At 41.1% G+C, this 25,672-nt stretch overlaps 1 protein-coding gene and 1 long non-coding RNA gene across 5 annotated transcripts in view; one reads left to right on the forward strand and one right to left on the reverse strand.

Annotated features, from left to right (window-relative positions):
• Positions 1-8,319, reverse strand: part of MEIS1 (Meis homeobox 1) — a 128,050-nt gene extending 119,731 nt beyond the window's left edge. For 3 of the 4 annotated variants that reach the window (XR_005291709.2, XM_038393759.2, XM_038393760.2), the window contains exons 1-6: positions 8,191-8,319; positions 6,325-6,551; positions 4,482-4,623; positions 4,008-4,058; positions 3,212-3,262; positions 1,747-1,893 (exon numbers count right to left, since the gene is read on the reverse strand). Coding sequence is in view for 3 of the 4 variants with exons in the window: in XM_038393759.2 (XP_038249687.1) it covers positions 1,747-1,893; positions 3,212-3,262; positions 4,008-4,058; positions 4,482-4,623; positions 6,325-6,551; positions 8,191-8,202 (630 nt within the window). In the remaining variant the exon portion in view is untranslated. Of the gene's footprint in view, positions 1-1,746; positions 1,894-3,211; positions 3,263-4,007; positions 4,059-4,481; positions 4,624-4,763; positions 4,834-6,324; positions 6,552-8,190 lie in introns of those variants that run through there. The other variant, XM_043512008.1, reaches the window with a different exon arrangement.
• Positions 6,548-20,896, forward strand: LOC119852531. Its single transcript, XR_005291711.2, has 4 exons — positions 6,548-6,937; positions 7,089-11,650; positions 12,422-13,681; positions 18,624-20,896. It is a non-coding gene; the product is annotated as an uncharacterized LOC119852531 (long non-coding RNA).
• The last annotated feature ends 4,776 nt before the right edge of the window (positions 20,897-25,672 follow it).

Below are 25,672 nucleotides of genomic sequence, written 5' to 3' on the forward strand. Positions count from 1 at the left end.
TCAGCCTTGTATGAAAAAAAAAAAAAAAAACCAAAACAAAAACCCCAACATCCCAAACTACAACTTCATTTCTTCAGCTTTCACTTTAATAAAATAATGATTCGTTGGGAGAATGGGGTATAAATCTTCATTTTGGAGGCAATTAAAGTGTTGATTTCATTCGTGCCCCTAAGCGATTCTTGTAATTTGCTCAAATAGCTTTATGTACCCAGCACTCCAGAGCTTTTAGAAACCCATTTTCTAGTTAGACTTGTTGGATTACAATTTTTATTCAACAGCAGCTATCCGAGTTTTCCTAATCTAAATCTGAATTTAACAGTTCCCTCATTTTAAACGTTATAATAGTTATGTAGGACGCAAGTCAACCAGACAGAAGCAATGCCCATGTTTCCATCTTGTTTTCAATCTCTCATTAAAAAAGTTGAGAGAGTCATGCTAACATTTAGAAATAGTTGAAAGCTTTTACATTCTCAGTATAATTAAAAACTGGGTTTCTGGCAAGTTCATGCCTTAAGTCAAACCATTCTTCTGTTCTATCGCTACATTAATAACAGTCCGATAATCTTTGCTTCTTTCTCCTACATAAAAAAAACCCAAACATTTGAGCTACGACCAAAGCTGAAGTATAGTGCACCTTTTTGTAAGTAATCTATAAAATAACTCCTGGTTGACAGTGTTCTTGATAATGGCAAAGCAGCTAAGAAAACTCCTGTCTGCTTGACTGCGCCTTGCTTTAACAAAAGGAAGCCTCCAGAGTCAGCCTCATTACACCTAGAATGGTATATAGGAACCAGATCATAGTTTTTAGTTGTTGGGTGTTTTTTTTCCCCTGAGCCAAATACTATTTCTAATCATAACCAACCATTAAAACCTTACAATTCACCACAAGGAGCTCAAAATGCCAAGGCTCATCCACTTTAATATTTTAGAAGCTTGATTTGGCTTTGGTAACCTCTTAAAATTAACACACACACACACAAAAATCACACTACAAACCAGTAAGGGAAAGCAGCGAACACAAGTCCTCACTATATGCACACATTGGGTGTAGAAGCCTCTAGGGTTTGGTCTATCCCAGCTTTAACACAGACATCCTAAAAGCCACTAAACTGTATTTTTTTCTAAAGGAGACAGTTTGAAAAACTTGAAAGTTCAATGAAAATAAATTAAAACCTTGGTCTGGTTTTATTTTTCTATTAAGTAAAATAAAATGGGGGCGCTTGCAGCAGGCAGGCTGTGCACAAAGCAATGTTCACTGAGGTCTAAAAGCGCTCGGCCAAGGAAAACTGACAAGACAGACTAATGAACCGTAGAGACAGGAGGAAAATAGCCAGTATTTGCTAGATTTCAAACACTCTCTGTCTTCCCTGGACCACCTATCTCGGATTTTATTATTATTTTTCTAAGTGGCTTCAGCTATTCCTTTCTAAGCATCCAGAAGCCTGCGATTCACGGCTAACGCTTCTATTATTATAAAGGGTAAATAAAATAAAGACAAAAATTAAAAGCGACAAGAAACAGGTCAAGTTTGCAGGCAATGCTTTTACAAGCTCATCTCGCCAGGTCGAATCCGGGAGCAAGCCTTAATGAAGCAATAATAGCCACATTATTCAAAAATTTTCATTTCGATGGAAATTTATCTAAAAGGGACTTAATCATATGCAAATAATAAAAGGAGGCGTAGTGACCCAGCAAGCGATCTGCATACAAATTTCAGCGAGTGCAACACTGGAGAGATCATCATACCTGATCTGTTAGATTTGCTGATCTTGTTATGTCTTCACTGTCTGATTTTGATCCGCCTTCTCTATCGTCTATCACCAAATCGATTGGCATTTTTCCTTTCAAACAGCTTATATACCGGTGGCAGAAATTGTCACATAATTCGTGTACCTACATTATGACAGAGGTAAAAAAAATGAAAATATAATCAGGAGTACATAAGTGAAATTGACAAGTGCAATCAACCAACCCTTCCCCCAGCCTTGTGATATCAAAAGTTCTAAATGGGGGGAACACACAGCAATTATCCCCCGGAGACCTCTAGACGCATCCAGAATTAGGAATAACTTTCTTTTCTCGCAAAATAGAGATATCCCAGAAAATTGACAGTGACAAGATGATTCAGAGGCTACAACATATTCAACACCCGTGTTAAATTCATCTGCTCCCGGAGCTGTGGCCATGAGAGAGGTGACCTGCATGGGTGACATTTAAGGTAAACTATTTAATTTCAACCAGTTATTTCATCATAAAACCTTTCCAAAGAGTATGAAGAGAGAAAGGGATATTTTTAAAAAACAACAACAACAACAAAACCTGGATGCGCTATACTGAAATACATTATAGGCATCCATGACCTTAAATCCCAAATCACTGTAATATAGTTGTTCTTGAGTTTCCACTATTAGTGGGCATATTTTAACACCTTTCATGTAGAGTGAAAACAACCTGCCTGTTATGGTTAGATAAAATAGCTAGGGGTTCTAAAGAAACTTTTCAAGCATTTAAAAACCTCTCGAAATGTTTATTTTCTGGAGAAAGGGGATTCTCTTGTAGGCCAGCTATCAATTACATATAAAAATCCACTGGAAACCTGAACCTGCGTTCAACTGAATGTTAGTTTGAATTACATTGCCTTCATATTATTAATTATTGTTATTATTATTATTATTATTGCTGAGATTTCCAGAATAGGGAGGGGAACAGAATTAAGCCTGCATATTCTCTGTTCTCTCTTAGCTTAGAGGCTTACAGCATTCACAGAATCAAGAAACTGCCACAACTATCAACTCTGCTTTGTCTCTGCAAAACGTTACAGGACAATCTGTGCCCTGACTGTGACCTGCAGATGGCTCTAAAAAAAATCTCGACCAAACTAACTGAAACTAAACAAAGCACCTTCACCAAAAACAATCTCTGAGGCGTGGCTGAAACAAACAAACAAACAAACAACATTCAGAATATCATCTGCAATACACAGAACTGCAACTATTTATACAAAGCCAGCAAGGTATTAACATGAACACAAGGCCGGGTCGTTTGTGAGCCCGGTTTTAGAGGCTGAAATTGTAATTAAACTGCGAAGAGAAATGGACGCTAAGATTGGTCTTGACACTAATTACCAGACAGAAAGACATTTATGCAAATTTACCAGAAGCTTGAACTTCAGTAATACTGAAACGTAGGAGGAAGGGAGGAAAAAAATTACCTTCTCTAATTCCAATAGATGAAACCTTAATACTTGTATGGCTTGAATCATCTGCAAAGACACAAACAACATGAGCACCTATCTCATTCCTGAGTTTCGGTATATCCCCACAGCTGCCCCTGCTGTAGTCTATAACTTCACTTTTTTTTTTAGTAGTAGTAGTAAATAAAAAAAGTTGTTTTGATTTATGGCAATAACACTAAAACTTAATAGCAGTGGCTTTGTACGCTGTTTAACAAGAAGCGAGCTAGAGTTAACAAAAAATTCTATTGCAATGAAGTAGCTAAATTATACGGATCGTAAACATTTCCTTCAAAAAGTGCAATCTATTGCAACATCGTTTGACCCTCGCTTTGCAAATGAGAAAATATTCCTAATGCAGAGGCAAAGTATTTGTTTATCCTTTAAAAAAAAACTTGACTTCATTTTAGGTCGGTTAGTTAAACTATTCATCTCTATCCATAGTCACTGTTTATATTTCCCATAAAGCTATTTTAAAGGTGCGGGGGGATATGTGGAGACCTCAAATACACTGATACATTCGTAGATCAATCCATGCACTGCTCAGGCAGGGCAAGTCTGCCATAAAGACCCCAAACTCTCATTTGGATGGGGCTTTCTTTAAGTACTTCGTTACTTGATTTTACTTAACACGGAATTAATGCCCTGGATTATTTGTAATTAAAAAGATCCACGCGACAAAATTTCCATTTAGAGCCCCAAATCCTTGGCAAAGCCTAGAACCATCTCTCTCCAGAGGACAGAGAAATAAAAAGGGAGCGCTATTAACTCTTACCAAGTTATCCAGTTCAGGATTAGAGGAAAATAGGGGTTTTTCTGCTCGGATCTAAATATAAGAAAGGGGAGGAAAAAAAGATTTGAAATATGGAAACAGAAAAAGCAGACGTTATTATTTCTTGCTTCATTACACTGTCGGGTCCATTATGTAACCTTTCCTTCAAAGCTCTGACTGTTAGATTAAGTACATCATATAAACACTTAAACAAATGAATCAAATGCACTGAAAATACCCACAGACATTATTAGTTACATCTATCTAGCTACGCTCTGTCTTGTGTGAGCTGCACATCCCTATAAGCAAAGTTTAAAAAAAACATCTTCTTTATTTATTTATTGAGATGGTACAATCGAGACTGTATTGATTTATTTCTGGCATTATAGAGGAGGGGGGCTATGAATTTTTTTTTTAACGGAGACTTGTTTTCTTGTTATGTTAGAGGTTTTTTCCCCCCAGTACGGTTTTGCTGACCTGTTTGGCGAACACAGCTATGTCTTCATTGAAAGACTCTGAGGAGCAAACATCGCCTCCCGCTACCCCGGGCTCCCGGGGAGTGCATGTAGCTAATTCACATTTCTCAAAAATCAGTGCTAAAAGAGGGAACAGGGGGTGTCTGAAAGAAAATACAATAGTCACAAACAAGACAATGGTTAGTCCCAGAATAAGTGGGGGAGAAACATCCAAGGTGATCTTTTAGCAAGCCCACTACCACCACCCCAGCTGCACCCCCTCCTGCAATCATAGCTCACCTACCCTTCAACCGAGAGACCTGAAGTCGAAGGCCCTGAGCCATGGACTGTATCTGATGATCGCTTCAGCATATCTGGCCAGAGAAATTGTTAACATTTGCTATGAATAAAACCAAAGGGGTTCCAGCAGCCATTTTGAATTAACTTCCCTTTCCTTTTTTTTTTTTAATTATTAGTATTATTATTTTTAACTCCCCTTCAAATTGCGGACTTTCTGGATTAAAAAAAAATCAAATCAAGCAAACCCCAGCTTTTTGGACTCGGGTTTGGAACGTGCAAATCCCCCTTGGCATCGGTAATGATAATGTTCAAAATGAGAGCTGTTAACTTCCAAGACCAGCCAAACTGCCAGTGAGTTGCCCCAATTCGGGTAGCACAAGCGATCCAGCGATCCATTTACATTCACTTCAGTTGCAAGAGCACGCTTTTATTTGGGTCATCATCTCCCCCCCCCACACCCCCTCCGCAAGTTGCTCAATATAGGCGCTGCTCACCCCTCTTTTTGCTATATAATATTGCACAATGATACCGACCTTAGAAATGTGTAAGCCAAGTGTTTTGATTTTTGCTAGCTTGAGTAACTCTTAAGGAGACGTTTAAAGTCATTTACTAGCTATAAAAGCTAAACTGGAAATTTAATATTTGATTTGATTACAAAATGCGTTCAATTTCTGGATTTCATAACTATTCCAAAGAATCCTGAATGGAGTTTAAAGAAATTCTACAGCTTTGTGATAATGAGATAAAGAAACTGCATGATGGGATGGTTTTGCTTCGAAGCTAGCTGTTCTCAGAGAGATGGGGGGAAAGGATCTTAAAGTTCACTTCAACTTAATATGCGCGAACTGTTTTTAAAGCCTATCCACGGAGCAACGAAACACATCAGTTCCAAATGCAATGGCCTAGAAACTATTTTATAAGTGACCGCATTGAGATGCCTCAAATGTTGCTAGAAAACAGAGCACAGCTCAAAGAAACAACCCCGAAGTTTTCTACTTAATACAGCATTATATATTAACAAAGCTAAAAAGTTTTATTCAGAATGGAACCGTTCAAGGTATTCTTTCTTCTAAACTCTTCCAAAAGATTTACCTCTCCAAACAGGTTGTACCACGGAAATCTTTACTTTTGATCATCACACTGATGACTAATTTTCCTTAAGCTCACAGTTTAGCAGTCTTTTATATTTAAAAGTTGTGATCAAAACCACATAGGAGTTTAGATTTATGCAACGAAGTAGCTTTCCGTATACACACACAGACACACACACACAAATTAGGCAAGTTATAATATTTGAACTGAATACTACCTATGGATAACGTTTATCCGTTTCAAGCCCCATGGAAAGTAAATCTTCTTTATTGGAGAATCATATGCCGAGCATAATGTGAAGCAAAGAAAACTTTAAATCCTCCCTAAAATTTGCGTGCAATTATATTGGAAGCCTGGCTCACAAGAATTTACCTACGATCTGAGTCAATGGCTTTTACTTCTGCCTTCGTCAGCTAGGGAAATAAGGGAATAATTATCTCTTAACTAACAAACCCGATGCCAGCTTTACCTACCCATAAATGGCATCTTTATCTCTCTTTAAAGCGTCATTGACAGAGGAGCCCATACTGGGAGGCATGGCGTTGGTGTGAGCAGTGTGCGGGTATTGATGAGAATGCAGCGGAGGACCGTGATTCAGATGGTGAACAGGCTGCATGGATCTGGCGGCGTGAGGATCCCCATACATGGTGGTGGGGATCCCTACTCCATCCATCCCACCGTAATGGGGTAAATCGTCGTACTGCATGACAGACAAAGAAAAAAGGGTCAGAAGGCCAGTCGTAACCGGAGGTTAGAATGGGGGAAGGTCCAGCACATGGAATTGGGCAGTGCTAAATCTATGGATTTCAAATAAATAGGACAAAAAAAAAAAAAAAAAGGAGGGGAGAGAGTGAAGATCTGTAAAAATACATTTCCCCAATAGGCCCTCAAAACGGATTAATTCTGGATCCTTGAAAAGCATCCTTGTGAAGGGAAGTAGGTAAAAGCAGCGTAGGTTGCTTTGGAGTGACGCTCAAAATAAACACGTTGCGGAAAAGTTGCCTGCTTCAATATGTCTCCACAGCAAAAGTTAAAACGAGGACACCTATTATTAACACGGGAATTAATACAGGCTCCTGGTTTAAGGTATTTCTCTGTGTGTCTGTGTGTGTGTAAATTGTCCCAGTGTGGAGCATTCCTAACGTTTAAATTATAAATTAAACTCTCTTTAACAAAAATGTAAAGCACCAGTTTAGATGCAAGACCAAAGCTGATACACTTTTTCTAATTATTGCAGCACAATTTGAAAATGTGGAATTCCCATGTGGAGGAAAAACGTGAGTTAAAGCAGTTAATTAATGTTAAGATAGCCTGTTTTAAATCTTCCCACTGTTAAGAAGGAAAGTACACAAGTATCAATGATCTGTTGTTATCCAAAGTTTAATAACCAAAGAGTCGATTTTTGGTTTATAGCTATTATGTGCAAGCTACTTTATTGTCGATTTGCTGCAGATGTGTGCATGTGCTACTGAAAGTTTTGAATTTTAAGTATATTATTTGTTAAACATTAAAAACCGAAAGTTAAAGTGGTACTTAAGGATTCGAGGAAACTGCCACTTTTAATCTATTAAAAGCAAAAGTGTGAATAAGTTGTTTTAAAAAACACTGACAATTGCTTGAACTGAAAGAGTAAAGGCAAGTTTGTCAGTACAGTAACTTTCTTTTACAAACTGTACTTTGAGGGACAGTACACAAATTATTGCAAGCAAACTTAATTTTATGTCGTTTTTCTTTTAAAAACTTTATTCATTACATGGTAATGGTCCCTCACAATATTTTCATCGCATCTCAATGTATCTGATAAGTCTAGAAAAAAATAATATTACATCCAAAATAGTAATAATAAATATATGTGCATATTATTTCTGCCTAATTCAAATTTAAATATGCAACTATTTTTAAATGAAGGTCTGACTACAGCACTTCACATTTGTGATGGCAAAAAGTTATGTTTACTTAAAGTTTAATAAGTTATCTTTGAAAAGTGAAGATGTATGTCATCACTAATGTTAAATGTTAAATTAAAATGTTCAAAGACAAGTTAGTTAAATATTTTAAACACTGGTGACTTTAAAACGACATTGTATTCTTAGCAGTATAGCTGTAATACTGATAAATACATACACTTGTATTTTCAGTTACATGCCTGTATATCATTACTTTATAGAAAGTTTGTCTCTTCCGTGAGATGTCTGTGATAGGAATTGATAGAATCAAGAAATTGACAATATATATAGGTTTGAGCCAAAGAAGAGGTGGGAAAAAACTTTTTCGCAGCGTCTCTATCAGCCACGTTTCAATATTATTTCACATTTAAATTCCATTTTTTTAATACGTACCCTTTGCGCCATCGGCCTGGCTTGCTCCCTTCCTACTTCAACTTCTAATATATCCTCTTTAAGGCCAGTGTGAAAAGAAACAAACGCAAACTCTCCCCCAAACCCCCAAAAATGCAAAAATCCCTTAGAGTCGCCAGCAATGTGAGCAATCGAGGAAAATCTTCAGCTTACTGGATCTCAAAGAAACGACACAGTAATTCAGCATTAAAAAAAAAAGAGAGAGAGAGAGAGACTCGCCCTCCTTCTCTTTCTTTCTCTCTCTCTCTCACTCTCCCCCTTTCGTTTCCAAGACAGCAGCGGGGAGAAAGCAAATATCCTTTCCCCAAATCAGTTTTTTTTTTTTTTTGGTTTAAAAAAAAAGTGCCCCTCAATCCCAACTACCAAGTCTCATGGCTTTTTGCCACTCCAGCTGTCAATCAAAGGCGAGGTTGTCAAGGTGGTGAATGAATGATGATGATCCGCTGTGTGTACTTCCACTGCTCTGGACACCTCAAATGTTAATATTCAAATGCATGGAGGTCTAAGCGCTGGCTTGTTCTTGAATCAGTCCTAATTCCTAATCAGATCTCGCTCGCGCGCTCCCTTTCCCCCTTTGCAGCGGGAGAGGCTAGAGGAAGAGGGTTAAAAATGTCTGTCTGAGTTTGTCTTAAAGGAGCCACGATCGATCCTGCCTGCTGCAAGTCCCCCGTGCGTGTGTAAAGTGTGTGTTGCACAGGCGGAGAGGTGGATTTGGACCAGAATGCTGGAACCCGGAAGTAGTGGTGGCCATAACAGGTCGCGTCTTACACAATGCACTGGGCTGCATCAACTCGGCTCCTAGCGCAGGGGTGGGTTGGGTGAGATGCAAGCGAAGAGGCTGTGCGAGCCACAGAAGCGTTCAGTTAACAACACACACACACACACACACACACACAGGGTTACAGTTACTAAAATAGATGGTACTTCTGGTGTGCGGCTGGGCTATCAGCTATTTTAAGAGCTCCCTGTAAGCAGAGTTCATTGCTGCCGGCCAAATTATGGGGTATTGCAGGGTTGGGTGGTTTGTTTGTTTGTTTGTGTTTTGTAGGGGGCAGGATTTGTTTCGGTCCCCTTTTCACACCGACCGCTTTGGGTCATTGTTTGCAGCCTTTGCAAAAGATCTGAGATCGCTCACATGAGTTATGTGCAGAAGAGAGGAGCAATGGTTAAAGAGACACCATCCATCCTTCTTCCCAGAGCCCTGCAAGCACATCCAGTACTCCAGCCTTTCTGAGTGGTAGAGCAAAACTAGGAGATGACCCAGAGCATCTGCGTCTGGACACTGGCTTGTTTTTATTGCCAGTGCTGTTACTGAAGTGATTGGCAAGATCAAGGGCAGGAAGGCAGAACACAGGAGTGCTGTCTGCTGTATTTTCTCGCGGGCGCTCAGCTCGTGTCATACGCAGCAATCCACGCCACTCTGCCTAGCCGTCTCGGAGTTTAATGGCCATTTCCTTTGTCTAATAGCAATGGTTACTTTGTATTTACACCCCCTCCGTACGGCAGCGCTCGAAAGGATCAGCAATTCCCCCCCCCCTTCTCCCCCCCCCCACACCCAACCGGAGGACTTTCATCCTTTTTTGTATCCAGAGCAAACAGTCTCCCCCCCCCCCCCCAACTCCCAGCAACGAAAGTAAAATAGAGCGAAGTTGAGCTTTAGAACGAAAGGACCAAAACGCACTTCGGATGCGCCGGGCTCATTTGCTAGAATTTATTCGGTGCCCATGTAACTCTGAGCAGATGTTCCACACAGACAGTAGTTGATTCAAATATGCAACATCTTTCAGAGCAGAGATCCGTGAGACGGGGTTGTTGTTTTTTTTTTTTTTCCTCTCTCCCTCTTCCCCCTCCCCCAAGCGCCAAGTCCCTCAGAAAACTCCCCCTGCGGTATGTTGGAAAATGAGCTCACCCAAATCTCAGTAGGCAGCAGTGGAGGAGCCGCAGTCCAATCAGGAGCTTTTCTTCGAAAGCCAGCCGTGCATTGGTGGAGGGGAAAATCAATTATCAAATAATCGATCAGCAGGGAGCTTCGATCTGCGGGGAGTGCCAAAAAAGTCTCCCTCGGAACAGAGAGGCTAAGTTCTCCAAAGCAGAAAGATTGCTCACTTGTTCTGCTTAGCCATAGTACAAGCTGCTGCCTAGGGGCAGACATAAACATACCCTGCAAGGGGAATAAAAGACACCCTTCACTCTCTCTCTTTCTCTCTCTCTATATACAGAGAGAGAGAGAGAGAGAGAAAAGTACTTTTAAAAAGTTAAGATACGACATATTTATGTCAACACGATGTTACGGAGCTTGATATGTGAACTCAGCAGGCTGACAGATTATACTGACACAGCAAAGCATTCAGTGCCAGCGTTTACTGTTTACAACACACACGTTTGTGAACCCGAAGCATCTTCAGCAGTGTTCCTTGCATGCGGTGCTCCATACACGTCATGTAATGATCGTACTTTTGATTGTTTTGGGTAAGGAAGATCGCTTTTTCCTGTGGCATTACATCTGCAACTTTTGACTTAACAGCAGAACCTGAAATAGTAAGAACGATCACTAGGAAGTGGTCTTCTCGTTAGTGTTTACCAGGAAATATTCTGATTTATTTCAATTTCTCGATTTAAAAAAAAAAGAACTCTATGCTTATGATTTATTATTATGGCAATTTTATGTTTGCTTTTGGGATGCTCAGGCAGTAAGTCTTAAACAGAGATAAATCACATACGATTTCTGCCAGGCCAAAGTCTGAAATGTAATGTTAACAGACGGAATTCCCAGCATCAACATAATCCCTGCCTGCGACCTAAATCTTCTCTTAAAGTATATTTTAGGGGGCAAAACAGATTTAAACTCACTTTAAAAAAACAAACCAGAACCCAGGACTTTTCTGAAGCTGTAATTGCAGCGACGACGCAAAATAAAACAGTATTTTTATAGGGATTGCCATTGAGAGAGCTCTAGTATTCCCTAAATCGTCTCTTTTCTCCGCAGGCGAGTACAGTTGTTTCATATTCTACCTGTGTGATTATTCAAATGATCCGCCGGCTAGATGTTTCAAATTTGTCTCAGAAAGGAAAGATCTGTCATCGATCAGATCAGTTCAGTAGGGTGGCAAAAAAGTGCCAAATCAAACATTAAAGTATTCACACATAGGGCTCAACGATCCTTAAATGAGCTGCATGGGGCGGGTTATCCGAGTAAAATCTACAAAATAGAAATTACTGTGAAATGCACTTGGGTAAAGCTGCTTTTTAACAGCTTTGAGAGACCATGGAGGAGACAGATCAGAACAATTTGAAGCGTGGAGATACTCTTTAGTCCATCTCTTGCCGCGACATTTCAAACCTCAATAAAACCGTTTCGATTCCGACCCCCCCCCCCCAACACACACACACTTTGCTGTAGGACAAACCTTCTATGCCAGCGATGAATATAAAGATTTTTCAGGTAAGACTATTTTAACACCCTAACCCTTCCTCTTCTCAGTATTAGGAAGTATTTGTTGTGCTCTGAACAGACTTATGTTTGATTTCTATATTTATTTAACTCAGAGACTGAATTCAGAAGCGATTCCCTGTCTTACAGGTTCCTTCCAAAGGAGGATACAGTTTCAGTTCCAGAGATGCAATCCCTCTTAAAAATAAAAAAGCTTTAAATCTTAAATCTAGCGTCACTACCAGGCCTTTATGAGAATAATTCAGAACAACCGGGGCTAGAACACTTTTACAATGTAATTACAGTAGTACAAATTGTTTGCCCAAACCTCATTCTGGATAAGGATTTTACAATTAGCAAACAGTTATTACTGTTGGGGCTTGCTGCGAGAAATTGCACTGAGGACGTCTCGAGTTGCAATCTACTGGCCATAAAAAGACTAACCAGGCAGCAATTAATCATCTATTAAAAGGGAAAAGTAAACGGACAGTTCCACACTATCTTAGTAAACTACCAACGACATTTATGTGTCTGTGGCTACAGCGACGCACACATTCCCAACTACTGCCTTTTTAGGAAATGTAGCTATTTTTTGTCAAAACTAGGGGTCTGATTGCTATTTGTCGCAGGAACCCATTTACACTTGCCATAGTACTATGGAAAAGAAGCTGTAGGCGTCCCTCGAATTTTACAGCGAAATGTGCAATTAGACAGAAAATAGGCAGAATTGCGTACTGGATGTAGATCTGACTTTCGCTTTTCCCTTATAACTGTGTTTAACAGATTTAGCATTTAAGATGACGTGTTTTGCTTTGGAGTCTTGTATGCACTACTTCTGTGATGCCACATCGATAATCATTTTACTTATTCCTCACCTCAGAAGTTTGCAATTTGAACTTGTATAAGCGAAGGCCTTTCACATGAGGTAGGAGGAGAGGTCTGAAAGTTCAGATGATGATTCAGAGCAAAATGATGAAGAAAGTCCTCGATTAAGTGGAATTTGTATATATTTGCTTATCATATAATAAATAAGACTTTAAATCAGCCTGAATTTCCTAGCTTAAGTACATAATTAATCTTACCTAATAGCATTAAAATGAATACTAGTTTTCTGATGACTTTTTATAGTTTGATGGGAAGGGGCTTGCAGTTGGGAAAAAAATCAACAACAATACATACTCCTTCCCCATTAATATTTACATTTAAAAATTCAAATAAGGACAAAATCCCCGAAGAAAACAGATTTTAAATGCAGTAGAGAGATAATAAAGGAATGTGGCAGATAAGAGTTTCAAGTGATATGAGTCAAGATACCAAAAAGTCAAAGCCTAATGAATGGCTGTGAGAAAGGTGAAGAACTATTTAAAGATCTATTAAAGGGCAAAATCTGAAAAGGTGATAATAAAAGGAGGTTAACTGGAGGGGATTAAGTGAAGATGTGAATCAAGTGCCCATGTGCAAGTAAAACTGTGGTTCATGGAGGTTTGTTTACTGGATTCTGCTTCAGAAAACAAAGAACGCCTGGTCCAGTTAGGAGTCAACCAGAGGTCAGCTTGTGCTATCCAACAGTCAGAGACAAAATAGTCAAGTCACTGTATTCAGTAAACAGTCTGAATGAATAATGGTAGAAACGCACTTTGCGAAGGAAAGAGCTGGTTTCATTAGACTTTTCTATTTCAGCTCTTTAGAATAGCACGGAACTTGAGGGGAGGAGTAAAATGAAGGAGGGGGGGCACTACTCTCTTTAACATAATTACCAGTTCTGACACTTTCAGAAATTATAGAGGTCTTTTATTAATTAAATGGAGGGCTTAATAAAATATTCATAATAAAATGTACGGTTGACGTAAAACTTTCTAAACACTGCTGTAAATTTTTAATAAATTAACTGAGCAATGAGTTACTGGCCTTGGCTTTTGTCACTTAAACTTCTGCATAAGTAGTGAATGCAGAGTGACAGCAACGTGGGAACCTTTCAGAACCAAAAATGTGTACAATTACAAAGGGTTTTAGATCTCGGAAAAGTCGCCCTCAGATCCAGAGGTAAGCATTCCTTATTTATAAAAACTCGTCTGTAGTGACGGATTCCAAAGAGCATTAGGAGTAAGGTCTGATCTGTTTTAGCCTATGCTATACCATATGTTAGTATTTTAACATTCACATGACAATTAAACGTGATAGAATGAAAGACTGAAGTCACAAAATTTGCATTTGTGAAAAGTAAAAAGATCCACTTCATAATATTATATTTGCACAGGATCAAACGATAGTTAGTGGTAAGTAGCTACAAATCAATCTGGTGTATTTTAAATGGCAACCTGTAAGAAGTCCACAATTATGTTTTGGATGATCAGTTATTTCTTATTTGAGTTATTAGCAGTAGTATTTTGTTTAGCTGCCTCACTTTTTTTTACTATAACTCTATTTCAAAGACTCGTTGCTGTGTCATTTATGTTGCTGTACTTTTCGCTTAATAAAAAAATCGCTGGGTAAAAAAAACCTCTGGTTGCTTAATTAGAAATAATCTGGTCGATTGTTTTGCATTTGAAGACTTGAACTTTTGTGCCGTCTACTGGACAATGAAAAAACTACAGCCATAATTTACTTCAACTTTCTTTTGGATAAAAGTACATTTTCGGAGAGGATGGTGTGTCTGTTTGGAGGGGCGTGGCGTCAAAATTGAAGATGCGGGAAAGAAAAGTGGACCTGAATGCGAGATCTATAGATTAAGTTACATTTTTCTATATAAAAAACTTTTATACTCCAGGTTTAACGGCTCAAGATTTTATTGTTTTATGAACTACACTCAATCAATTGCATGAAGGGTGACCCCAGAAAGAGGGTTTGAGTTTATATGTGTGAGACGGTCTTAAACATTTAGATAAAGTTGAGTGATAGAAAAAATGAGGATAAATATTGGTAAATCCTTCAGTTTTAGAACTATTATGAATTAAAGTGCTGTAGCTTATCCCAATGTAAAAGAAATTCTTTCACTTCTAAGCAACACCGAGCGCCACAGACTGGTACCAACGGAGAGCAAATTACATTTAAAAATAATTAAAATTGTTTGTGGGGCGAGGGAGATATGGAAGTTTAGGTGAGTAGTGCATTATTTCTTATGTGATTGCAAGGGATAAAAACCATGCGCGTAGCTCACGAAAGCTTATGCTCTAATAAATTTGTTAGTCTCTAAGGTGCCACAAGTACTCCTTTTCTTTTTGCGAATACAGACTAACACGGCTGCTACTCTGAAACCTGCTTTCATTTCGTAATCATCTGCCTGTAAAAGTGCTGCGGGACTCCCTGTCAGATGCTCTGAGGTACATGCAGCAGAAGTTGGATAATTTCCTCTTAAACTTGCAGTATACACTTTTGGTTCTCTGTTCTATAGCCCATATAGGAAGCTGTTTTAAAAAGTCAAACAAAGGAGATGTTGCAAAAGCTACACAGACTTTTGCAGATGGATTTGGAAATGCTTAGTACAAAGATTTACTGAAATTAAAATCCTTATTGTATTTAATAAAATAGTGTACGTTTAGATAAAAATTGGGAGTCAAAGTGAGTTTTAGAACATTATGAACATAAATCTGGTTAAACACGCTATTTTTATTTATGCATGTATGTGTGTGTTTGTATATACACGCATACACACACTGTACAGACCTTAAACTATGCTAAACGGAGCTATAAGGAAACCTTTAACCATTTGCATTAGACCAAGAACTATAGGTATCTTGCTTTGCAGTTACTTGAAGAAGTGGAAGGTAATCGTTTCCCACTATCACTGTGAAAAGTTGTTATTCTGAATTCGTCTCTAAGGTGCCACAAGTACTCCTTTTCTTTTTGCGAATACAGACTAACACGGCTGCTACTCTGAAACCTGTCACATAGTGCTGTCACTCAAAGAAAAGCTTTTCATACAGATTTGAACTTTATTAGCGATGCAAGGTATTTTTTACACTAGACAAAATAGAAATGCAATTAACCTGTGTGTATATTGAACGCTTAACACAGTATGTCCATCCTTGTATATCAATATGAAAGTATTTGTGAACTAGTACAAGCCTCACTCAAATTATCCATTAACAAATAAACTCAATTTTGAACCCACCAGCAATGGAAAATTGGTATTTCATAATCTCAGTTGTACTATACTAAAATCAGTGTATTTTGTTAGAACCTTAAATGCTGTGTTTGCTTAGAGACAAATTTAACATATAATTTCTTTCATATTAACTCATGGTATTCAGCTTGTCTAGCGAATACAGTACAGAAATATTTCAGATTACCTATAATACTGATGATAAAGTGCAATTAAATAACTAAATCAAGAATTGCGAGCAGTTAAACTTTAGGAAGAAATATGTAATGTAGGCTTTTTGGATGTTGCATGTTTAGTTTTCATTAGTGAATAGGCATTCTGCAAATCATACATATAGGTAAACTTAAGCATAAATAACTAAAATATCCTCGTTAAGATTTTCAGCTCTGTATTAACGTATTGTACGAATCAAGCAATGTTTTGTGAATACTTGGTCTTGTTTAAAACTAAAAACCAACCCCCCCAAACTACGCCAAACAACTAGTTTTACCTGCGGGGACTAAGAAGAGTTATTATGTCAGAGATCACTTTCTATAGTGATTGGTTTGGATAAATGCTACCTTAAGGGGGTTACAACGTAGCAAATAAACAGACGCTAGCTGTTGTGCACATCTAAAACGAATGACTCCGGACAGGGACCAACATTACAGAGCAGCTCCAACTTCGCTCAGGATGGCTTTCCCGGTGACCAGTTCAGAGGCAAATCTCCCCCACCCCTTCACTCCTGCTAGCTTTCGCTACGGCGCTGCACCGTTTGACGCCTGGCTAAACGCAGGCAAACGCAGCTGCCCCAAAGGAGAAGCCTTCCCGCTCCGCCCCTGGCTGTTTGCTTGTGTTCAAACCATCCTCTTCTGGTTCGAGCTTCCCGGTTTGTCTCTCTCCAGCAGGGTGAATGGGGGGGGGGTCGCTTTCAGGCTCCCCTCTCCCTAGCTCAAAGGCCTGACCCCGCTGGGCAGGCTAACGGGGCTCTTGCCTTCAACGGCCGCTGTGCGTGAGCGTGTTTGTGTGTTACACACACCCTCGCTTTCCATAGCACGCCCCAGCTCGGGTCCTCTCTGTCCTGTGATGGGGGGGTGGGGGAGGGATATGAGTGAGAACTGTCGCTGCTGGGTGGATGCACCCCCCCTCTCCCCCCAGGTTTTATGAAGAGCTACCCCAGACAGCTTTACTCCGCCTTTACTCCGGATCGCTTGCAAGCAGCACGCGGGCTCACTCCAGCCGCCAAAGGAGGAGAACTTCCATCCTGACTCCGGATTGCTCCGGAGCCTGCAGGCTGGCGGGGGGCCGGCGGGACACCGGCGGGCAATGTGTTTCCATGGCCCTCTCCCTGGCCAGTGTTGCCGTTAGCACAACAAGCCAACAGGTTTCAGAGTAGCAGCCGGGTTAGTCTGTATTCGCAAAAAGAAAAGGAGGACTTGTGGCACCTTAGAGACTAACACATTTATTAGAGCATAAGCTTTCGTGAGCCACAGCTCACTTCATCGGATGCACAGAGACGCTCCTGACACCGTCCGCCCGGAGCGAAACGGCCCCGCTTTGCCGGCCCGGTGTGTCCGAAGGGCACCTGGAATCCGGGGCGAGGCAGGCGTGGGCCCCTGGCCCGCCTCCCCGGTTGCCTCCTTCCTCCTCTCCATGAAAACCAGCCCGCAGCCCGCTCCCAGCAGCCCTCCGCGCCGCGGCTGCAAGGAGAGGCCCTGCGTCACCGGCGCGGTTAGTCCAGGTGCGCTCATGGGATCGGGATCGGGATCGGGATCGGGATCGGGGCCGGGGGGGGGGAGCGCCTCGGGGGGCGGCCCAGCGCGGGGAGGCGGAGGCTAGTGCGGCCGAGGCACCGGGGCCGAAGCGAGAGAGGCGAGTGTCACGCGCAAGCCGGGCCGGGGGGGGGGGGACCCCATCGCCCGCCGGAGAGCAGAGCCCGGGCAGAGGGCGAGGACGTGCGTCCGCCTGTGAAAGCGGAGACGCGCCCCGAAAGCGGCGGGGGCTCCGGGCGACGCTAACCAAGGTCTCCCCCGCCCGGGCAGGAAGGCGCAATTTGAGTCCAGCGTGTCGCTCTCTGCAACACCTGCGGGTCCACGGTCGCAGACTTTTGCATCATCGCCGGCTGACTCCATTCAACGGAGCTGCAAAGCTGTTCCCGCCTCTGATCTTTCCCACCCGCAAACTATCCGCCTGGAAGGAAAAAGGCTGCGCCCCCCCCCCCCCAAAATAGTTTCCACTCGCTTTTCCCCCAGTGCGCTGCATTATGCGTGGTGCACAAATGACTGATCTCTGAGTAGCTCCTTTCCAGCCAATCCTGGAATTGTGTGTATGTGAGAGTGTGTATGTGAGAGCCAGTGTGTGTGTGTGTGGGGGGGGGGGGTCCTGAGGATGACAGTGTGTATATGTTTCTGGAGGTGTGTTGGCAGGGTTGTTGTAGCTCTGCTGGTCCCAGGAAATGAGAGAGACAAAGTAGCAGCGGTAATATCCTTTATTTGGCCAACTTCTGTACCTGTGAGTGCCTCGGTCTGTGTACCTGTGAGCACGCGTGTGCCTGTGTATCTGGGTGTATGTGTGTGTGTCTATCTATTTCTGAGTCCCCTTAGGAGAATTTTTCAAGAAATTGTGGCTGCTAAAGAAAAGTGTACGCTATTCTAAAGACAGGTTTCAGAGTAGCAGCCGTGTCAGTCTGTATTCGCAAAAAGAAAAGGAGGACTTGTGGCACCTTAGAGACTAACAAATTTATTAGAGCATAAGCTTTCGCGAAGTGAGCTGTAGCTCACGAAAGCTTATGCTCTAATAAATTTGTTAGTCTCTAAGGTGCCACAAGTACTCCTTTTCTTTTTGCTATTCTAAAGATCACTTAAAAGCCTGCTTGTTAATTATTTTCTTTTTTTTTTTTTGCAGGAGAGTTGTCCAAGCTGAGGTTTCTCCTTCATCCTTCCCTACAAGAGAGCAGAGTGTACACCATGCGCGCCTCACCGTCCCAGAACACAGGGCCAGTCCTAGCCTGGGGACACAAGGATTTCAGCAGCATTTTTCCCTACGGGGTGGACTAATTGTACAGAACCCCACCCCCTTTCATTCCTCCCCACTTACTTGAGCACACGCAGCTGCAGTCACCCTTGTGGCTTGGAAGGAAAGGCGGCCTCCTGCACCAAGGCTGCAAGGCCAGTTCCCCAAGGCAGCAGCTGCGAGAGGGAGGGGGGCAGGCGGTGAAAGCTGCACTTTCCTCTGAGCAGAGTAGTGTTCCCTCTGAGGGGCCCCCAGCCCCAGGAGCCGGCTCCCAAGCCCTGGGCCTCCCGCATGGAAGCAATGTTGCCTCCTCCATAGCCTCTAAGCCATCCGGGCAGGCAAGGTTTGCAATTTTAACTCTGGCTATTCAACCACATTGTCCTTGTTATAGTTCAAGGGCCAGATCCATGTGTAGGAATCAACTGTTAGGACCAAGCACAGAGGCTTACAGCAAGAGATTTCAAAGGCCTGATTTAGCTTGTGATTAAGAGAACACAACAAGATAACAGTGATGATTGTTTCACCTAAAAATCACAAAAAGCCCTGTCATTCAGCGGGTGAGAAAGGGTAACAGAATGGGAAGATTCTACAAAGAAACACCTCGGAAGCGTGTTTGCTTTCAGTTTACTCTATTGTAGACTATTCAGTTTACATATAATATTTCACTCTGGTTATGCTGGCTTCATTCAAAAAGTGTTATAATTGCATTTTACAGAAAACATTCATTACCTGTTTCTAACCCTAGACTTAGAAACGGAGCCAAGCCAGGAAGCATAGATCTCAGATCAGAGCTGTATTCAAACTTCCCAAAATCTGGAAGTGGACAGATCTACTTGGAAATACCTATTAGAGCAACCAGCTCAACTCCCTGCTAATGCAGGATTGTTTCCCAGCATTTAGTAGTGCTTTGTCCAGTCACTTATTAAATATTCTGCTGATGCGGTTTTCATCACTTCCTGAGGGAGATTATTCCCTAACCTGTTTTAGGCTCAGATTATTAAAAGCTATTTAGGCACTGCTGTGCTCAGTACCACAACACCTAACTGAGTTAGAAGCCTAAATATCATGTTCAAAAAGGATTTAGGTGCTTAGGAGTCTAAATTCCACCAACAATGGGATTTAGACTCCTAAGTACCTAAATACCTTTTGAACATGATATTTAGGCTCTTACCCCTAAATACCTTTACAAATCTGGGCCAGACTGCCAAGAAGACTTTACTTCTAACTACTCTCCTTTTTACCACCCTAGGCATACACCTCCTCACACCCTTCAAATATTTATAGATGGTGTCCAGTCCCCACTTTGGCTGGTTTTTAGGACCAAATTAGGTTTCCTCCTCCAGCTCCCTAATTATTTTTGGCCCTGTTTCTGTTAGAAAAACTACCAAGTTTGACAATGTCTGTCAAATTCAATGGTGGCCTAATCTTATAGCTACAGATGGGCCTGAACTATAATTGCCCAGCTATCGTCAATGGGGTCAACCTGTGTTAACCAGTTTTTAATCAAAATGTGTTTTAGGGTCTCTCTGTATTACAAATGTAACTGTACCAGAACTAAATGAAATATTCCAGGGGCAATTACACCACAGTCAAATAGAGAGGCACTGTTCCATTAGGAAAAGGAGGACTTGTGGCACCTTAGAGACTAACAAATTTATTTGAGCATAAGCTTTCATGAGCTACAGCTCACTTCATCGGATGCATTCGGTGGACTGTTCCATTAGATGCTGCTTTGCCATGCAGCTGAATTAGGTTTTTCAGTTGCTATGTCACATTATTTTTAAGAAAAAAGAAAAGGAGTACTTGTGGCACCTGAATTTAGCCGTATAGAGTGGACTCTGAAACCTGTCATTATTTTTAAGAGTTTCTATTATGCTCATCACAGCCACAGTTCTGCAATGACTTACACAGATGCTGAAATTTAAGTCAGGATATGTCTACACAGCAAAGGAAAACCTGCAGCCTGCCTGTGCCAGCTGACTCGGGCTTGGGTTGTGGGCAGAAGTGTCAGAAGCTCCCGAAAAGTGTGTGTGTGTGTGTGTGTGTGTGTGGGCCACCGGTGCCTGAACCGTGGTCCCACACCTTGCAATGTCTCTTCCCTCTGAGCCCTCCCCACTCCCCCTGTTCCCCTGAGGCCCTGCCCTCATGCCGCCTTTTCCCCCCAAGACCGCACCCTGATGCTTGCTCCTCTCCCCCATTGCTGACCCTTACGGCTGGTAAAAAGTGGGAGGCCATAGCCTTCCCATATTTAAAAGTGATGGGGCCATGGCATCCAGCTCCCCCCCCCATTCCAGCGCTCCTGGCTGTGGGGCTGTTTCATTGCCAGGTAGACTTCCAGGCTCAGGCTGGAGCTTGAGCTCTGGGACCCTCCCATCCCACAGGATCCTAGAGCCCGGGCTCCAGCCCGAGCCCAGACATCTACACAGCAATGAAACAGCCCTGCAACCTGAGTCCCACGAGCCCGAATTGGCTGGCACTTGCCAACCATGGGCATCTAGTTGCTGGATAGAAATACCCTGAGTCCTAATGAAAGCAAAGGGGCTTCTCATGTGCATTAAGCTAAGGATATGTCTGAGTACTTGCACATGTCATGGGCTTTGATCATATTGGAGCTATAGTCAGTGGAAATTCCTTAATAGTCAACAGGATAGCCTTGTTGTTATACTTTGGGTACTTTGCCCAGGTACTTGGGTTGGGAAGCAGATTACCATCTTGTGTTCTTTATCTTCCCAAATGTGTCTTGGGCCAGGCTTCTAACTGAGGAGTCAGCAGTGCGGATAACTTGCCTGTTTCTTTCTGGTGGGTCCCTTTCAATAGTTGCATCTTGACAGTAGAGGCTACAGATCTCTCTTTGGCTCTCCTAAGTCTCATCCTTCTCTTTTTGGTTGACGATGGCATATCTAATGCAGCTACTGAGACTAAATGGTCCACCTCTTTCCAGAGGTTCTAGTCTACCTAGATGACATCTTACTTTTCCATCTCCATCCCACTCTGGGTGTTAACCTCCTGCATAGGATAGTCCTGTTTGGTCTCTATCTACATACCTATCCCCTATTGTCTTTGCTCAGTGGATTTAACTGACATTCAAGTTGCTTCACATTTTATTCACAGTGGACATGCCATGGCATGTGGACATGATTTACTGAATAACAACCTCTAATTCTTAAAGCAGCTTTTCTTATTTAGTGTACTTTATATTTATTTACAGTTTACAGATAAATCTTTTTTTAAACGTTGTTAATTGATGCCCTTTTATTCCTTTCCCTCTGTCCTTTCTCCAGTTTGTTTTCTAAGGCAGGGGTTCCCAAACTTTTTTCCCTGAGGCCCGTCTGTGCAGCTGCAATAGGCACGGTGGCCTACTATTAACACTTCTTGAGGAAAATTATTACATACATATAAACAAACAGCGTACATGCTTCCTTTTCCTTTTAATGTAAACAATTGTAATAATGGAAAATCCTAGCAATATGCACTCAAAGAAATGCTTCAAGATCTTTGAAACCAGACAATTTTAATAAAACTACACTTTAAAATAATGTTGAGAGCAAAATGTGGCATTCAAACAGGGAAAACACAATGCGTAAAACTGAACAATAAGCGACACAACAATGTTAACAAAATTGTTAAAAAACACATTGTGTTATTTGTTCATTTTGAAACAAAATAGTTGTCCAGCTTTGAACACTACATTGTGTTTTCAATTTTTTTAGTGTAACAATCTGAATTTCTGTGCTGTGTAACTAAAGACCCAAATCTACTCTCTATTAGTTAGAAAAGAATGAAGTATTGTCACTAATAATATAAAACAACAGTTATATTATCACACACTGAGGCAATGGGTACTCATCTGATCTGGTAAAGGAGAATCCAAACTTCAAGTATGTGTCATCATATTTTCTTACCGCTTTATTTTTTTGGCTCCTCATTTCGTGTAGCCGTAGATGGTCCAGGACTTTCATTATCTTCTCCACCAGTGCACCCTTCTCGTTTTCAAAAAATAAATCCATCCATGTCAGACTGAAATACTGCTTGCTGTTTTTTACAGTTGTAAATGGCTGACTGTGTCTATGTTGCTAGGTTACCTTGCAGTGAAACGCACTGTTGTACTTGCAAAAATTAATCTTGATATATGCACTTGCTTTTTAATAAATAAATAAATAAAAAAATGAAGTTTTTTCTATACTCTGTCCAACATATGCAGCTCAGGACATTATATTTATATAGCTTTTACTTAGCTCACACGAGTCACGTGAAGTTAAAGATTTATTAAGAGATTGTCTGGAGAATGCAGTTGTGTCAGTGGACCACCTGGGACTATGGGCCGCGGCCCACAGTTTGGGAACCCTTGTTCTAAAGCACTTCTTACCTGCCTGTCTCTTTTCTTAATTTAGATTTTGTTTAGAAAGCCTTCCTCCCTCATATTTTCCCTTGGATCTGTTGCCTACTAATTTTACTTTGAATTTTCTCTGCATCATGTTGGAGGTACTTGGTGACTCTTCCCCTATGTTGATATGATATTCACATTTAGGATTTCTCTACATTGGGCTGGGAATCATGTTGCCTCAACTAGTTTTAAACATGGTTTTAAACCAATTAAATTTAAACCAGTTTACAAGTGGTTGGGTTGGCCAGCATGAATGGTGCCAAAATATTGTAATCAATTTAAGCTACACTTAAATAAATCTGGTTTACACACACACACACAAAAGCAGTGTCCACATTGTGTTTGCATGTTTCTTTTTAGACAAGACCCATATGTTGAAACTGTGTCAGCCACTCAGACTAGCCAACCTGTTCCAGAGGTGTTGAGCTCCAAAAATTCCAGCTGAAGTCCATAGAAGTTGTTGGTGCTCTGAAAATCAGGTTCAGTAATTGTGTTTAAACTAATTTAGTCTGAACTTGTTTTAAATCCTGTGGAAAACTGGTTCAGATGGCTGTGTTAAAGCTCCAAAGTGGACAGTCTTTGGATTGGAGAGAATTTTTCTATATGACAGTATTAGGATACTATACTATATTTATATTTGAGAAATTGCTTTCATAAGGTCAATAAAAATTGCTAAAGATAAACCCGAGAAGTTTCAACCCCAAATGTACTCCCCCCACAACACTTTGATCTTTAACTTTTAGGCGCTGACAGCTATACAGGAATAAGTTTGATCAAATTCTCTTTTGAGTAAGGGATGGAATGAGGGGGGCTTTTCACAATTTTATTTGAGGAGGTGTATGGATCAGTCACAAATGTTTATTTTGTGAAACTTCAGGCTTGTCTTAAACTTGTCAAAGACAGGACTTGTCCTCATTGAAGACAGGTTTGAAGAATTTGTGTTTTAGAAAAAACAAAATGAGAGAGATTTGAAAATGGTGTAGCCTATGTACTAAGTACATAATGTTCCATCATTTTAAAAAAAATTTGAAGGTCCAGTATCCCACGTACACACATGCACACTCACACATTAAAGCTACAGCTGCATTAACAGGTCTGGAACCTCCTTGTTCCTGGCCTGCTAGCTGTCTTCATGAATGTCCTTTATATTTGTTATCTGATTGTGTGATCACTAGATTGTTATTGTTTCTCTTCTCTATGGTCAGTTATTTTGACTTTTGACACCTTTTGGCTTTTTATCACAGTTAGCCAGCAGTTAGTTTCTTTTTTCCCACCTCCTCTCCAATTCATATGGATGGGAGTTACACATTTTTCTGTTATTTTCCAGTTGCATTCATAGGCCTTTGTTTTCTGGCCTTTTACCAAGGATCCTTCCTCAATTGCTTTTAGCTTCTTACCCCCAGGAGGGACTAGCTTACATATGTTTAAATATTTTCTTTTTGTTTGCTTTATCCTTTTCTGTTGAGCCTGTAATTTAGTTCTTCTGACACAAATGGTTAAATTCATAGTCGGAATCCGCTTAAAAACACTCAGAAAATACCTAGTTATACTACAGCAGCATCTGTTTTGTTTGCCCACCACAAATTTTTATTTTTTTTCAGAGAGTCACACATTAGAGATTAAAAATGCTATTGGGTTATTTATTTTAAATACTTATACAGGCCACACCACTGTGGTATCTCACAAATTGTAATGTACTTATCCTCACAATACCCCTTTGAGGTAGGGAAGTGCTGTTTTACAGGTTGAGGTACCTGAAGACCGGGGGCTAGTTTACAAAGAAACTGAGAGCACCACCATTAATTTTTAAGTGCCTAGAAAATCACTTGAATTCCCAAAGCCTGGGCTAGGTACCTAGACCCCTTATACAATGACTGGGGAGAGCTAGGCTCCTCAGAAGGGGATCCACAAAAAACAGTAGCTATATGAAATAAAACTTGTGCTTCATCTGGTGAGTTCCCCCCTGCCCTTCTCTCTTACTCTTTGAAATATCACAAAGAGGCCTCTGGGTGTTATATTCGAGCTAAGATCTTCCCGTTCTTCCCATCTTTCTCAACCTCTAAGATTTCAGGATTAAAAACAGAGCGGCTCCTATTTTCATAAACTGCCCTCTCTCCCTTGATTCTGTTTATATGGCTGCTTCTCTCTTGCTGCTATTACTACAAGCCCCATTCCCAAAATGCATTGACCCCTCTTCTTGCTAATGTTTTCTAATGGCAGTTATATTAGACCCAGTGCTTGCAAAACACTGAAATGTTGCCCTAACTCCAAGGCTCAGATTTCATAGCTCTCCACCATATCACTGCTGCTCAGGTGAAGTTAATGGACCTGATTATCCTTTTCTTTTCACGTTTTATACCAATGTACCACGATTGATTTCAGTGGAGTTGTTGCTAGTTTACATCACTGTAGATGAGAGAAGGATCAGGTCCAGTGTCTGTCCCTGTCTAGTTCCAGCTGGAGAGGCTGAGAGAGCAGAGAAATGGCAGTAAGGCTATCATTTTAGAGAGGCTTGCTGGTTTCTGTTCATCTACAACAGCTCTCAGAACAGTCCCCT

This window comes from Dermochelys coriacea, chromosome 3 (genome assembly GCF_009764565.3).
Source record: "Dermochelys coriacea isolate rDerCor1 chromosome 3, rDerCor1.pri.v4, whole genome shotgun sequence".
Taxonomy (NCBI): domain Eukaryota; kingdom Metazoa; phylum Chordata; order Testudines; family Dermochelyidae; genus Dermochelys; species Dermochelys coriacea.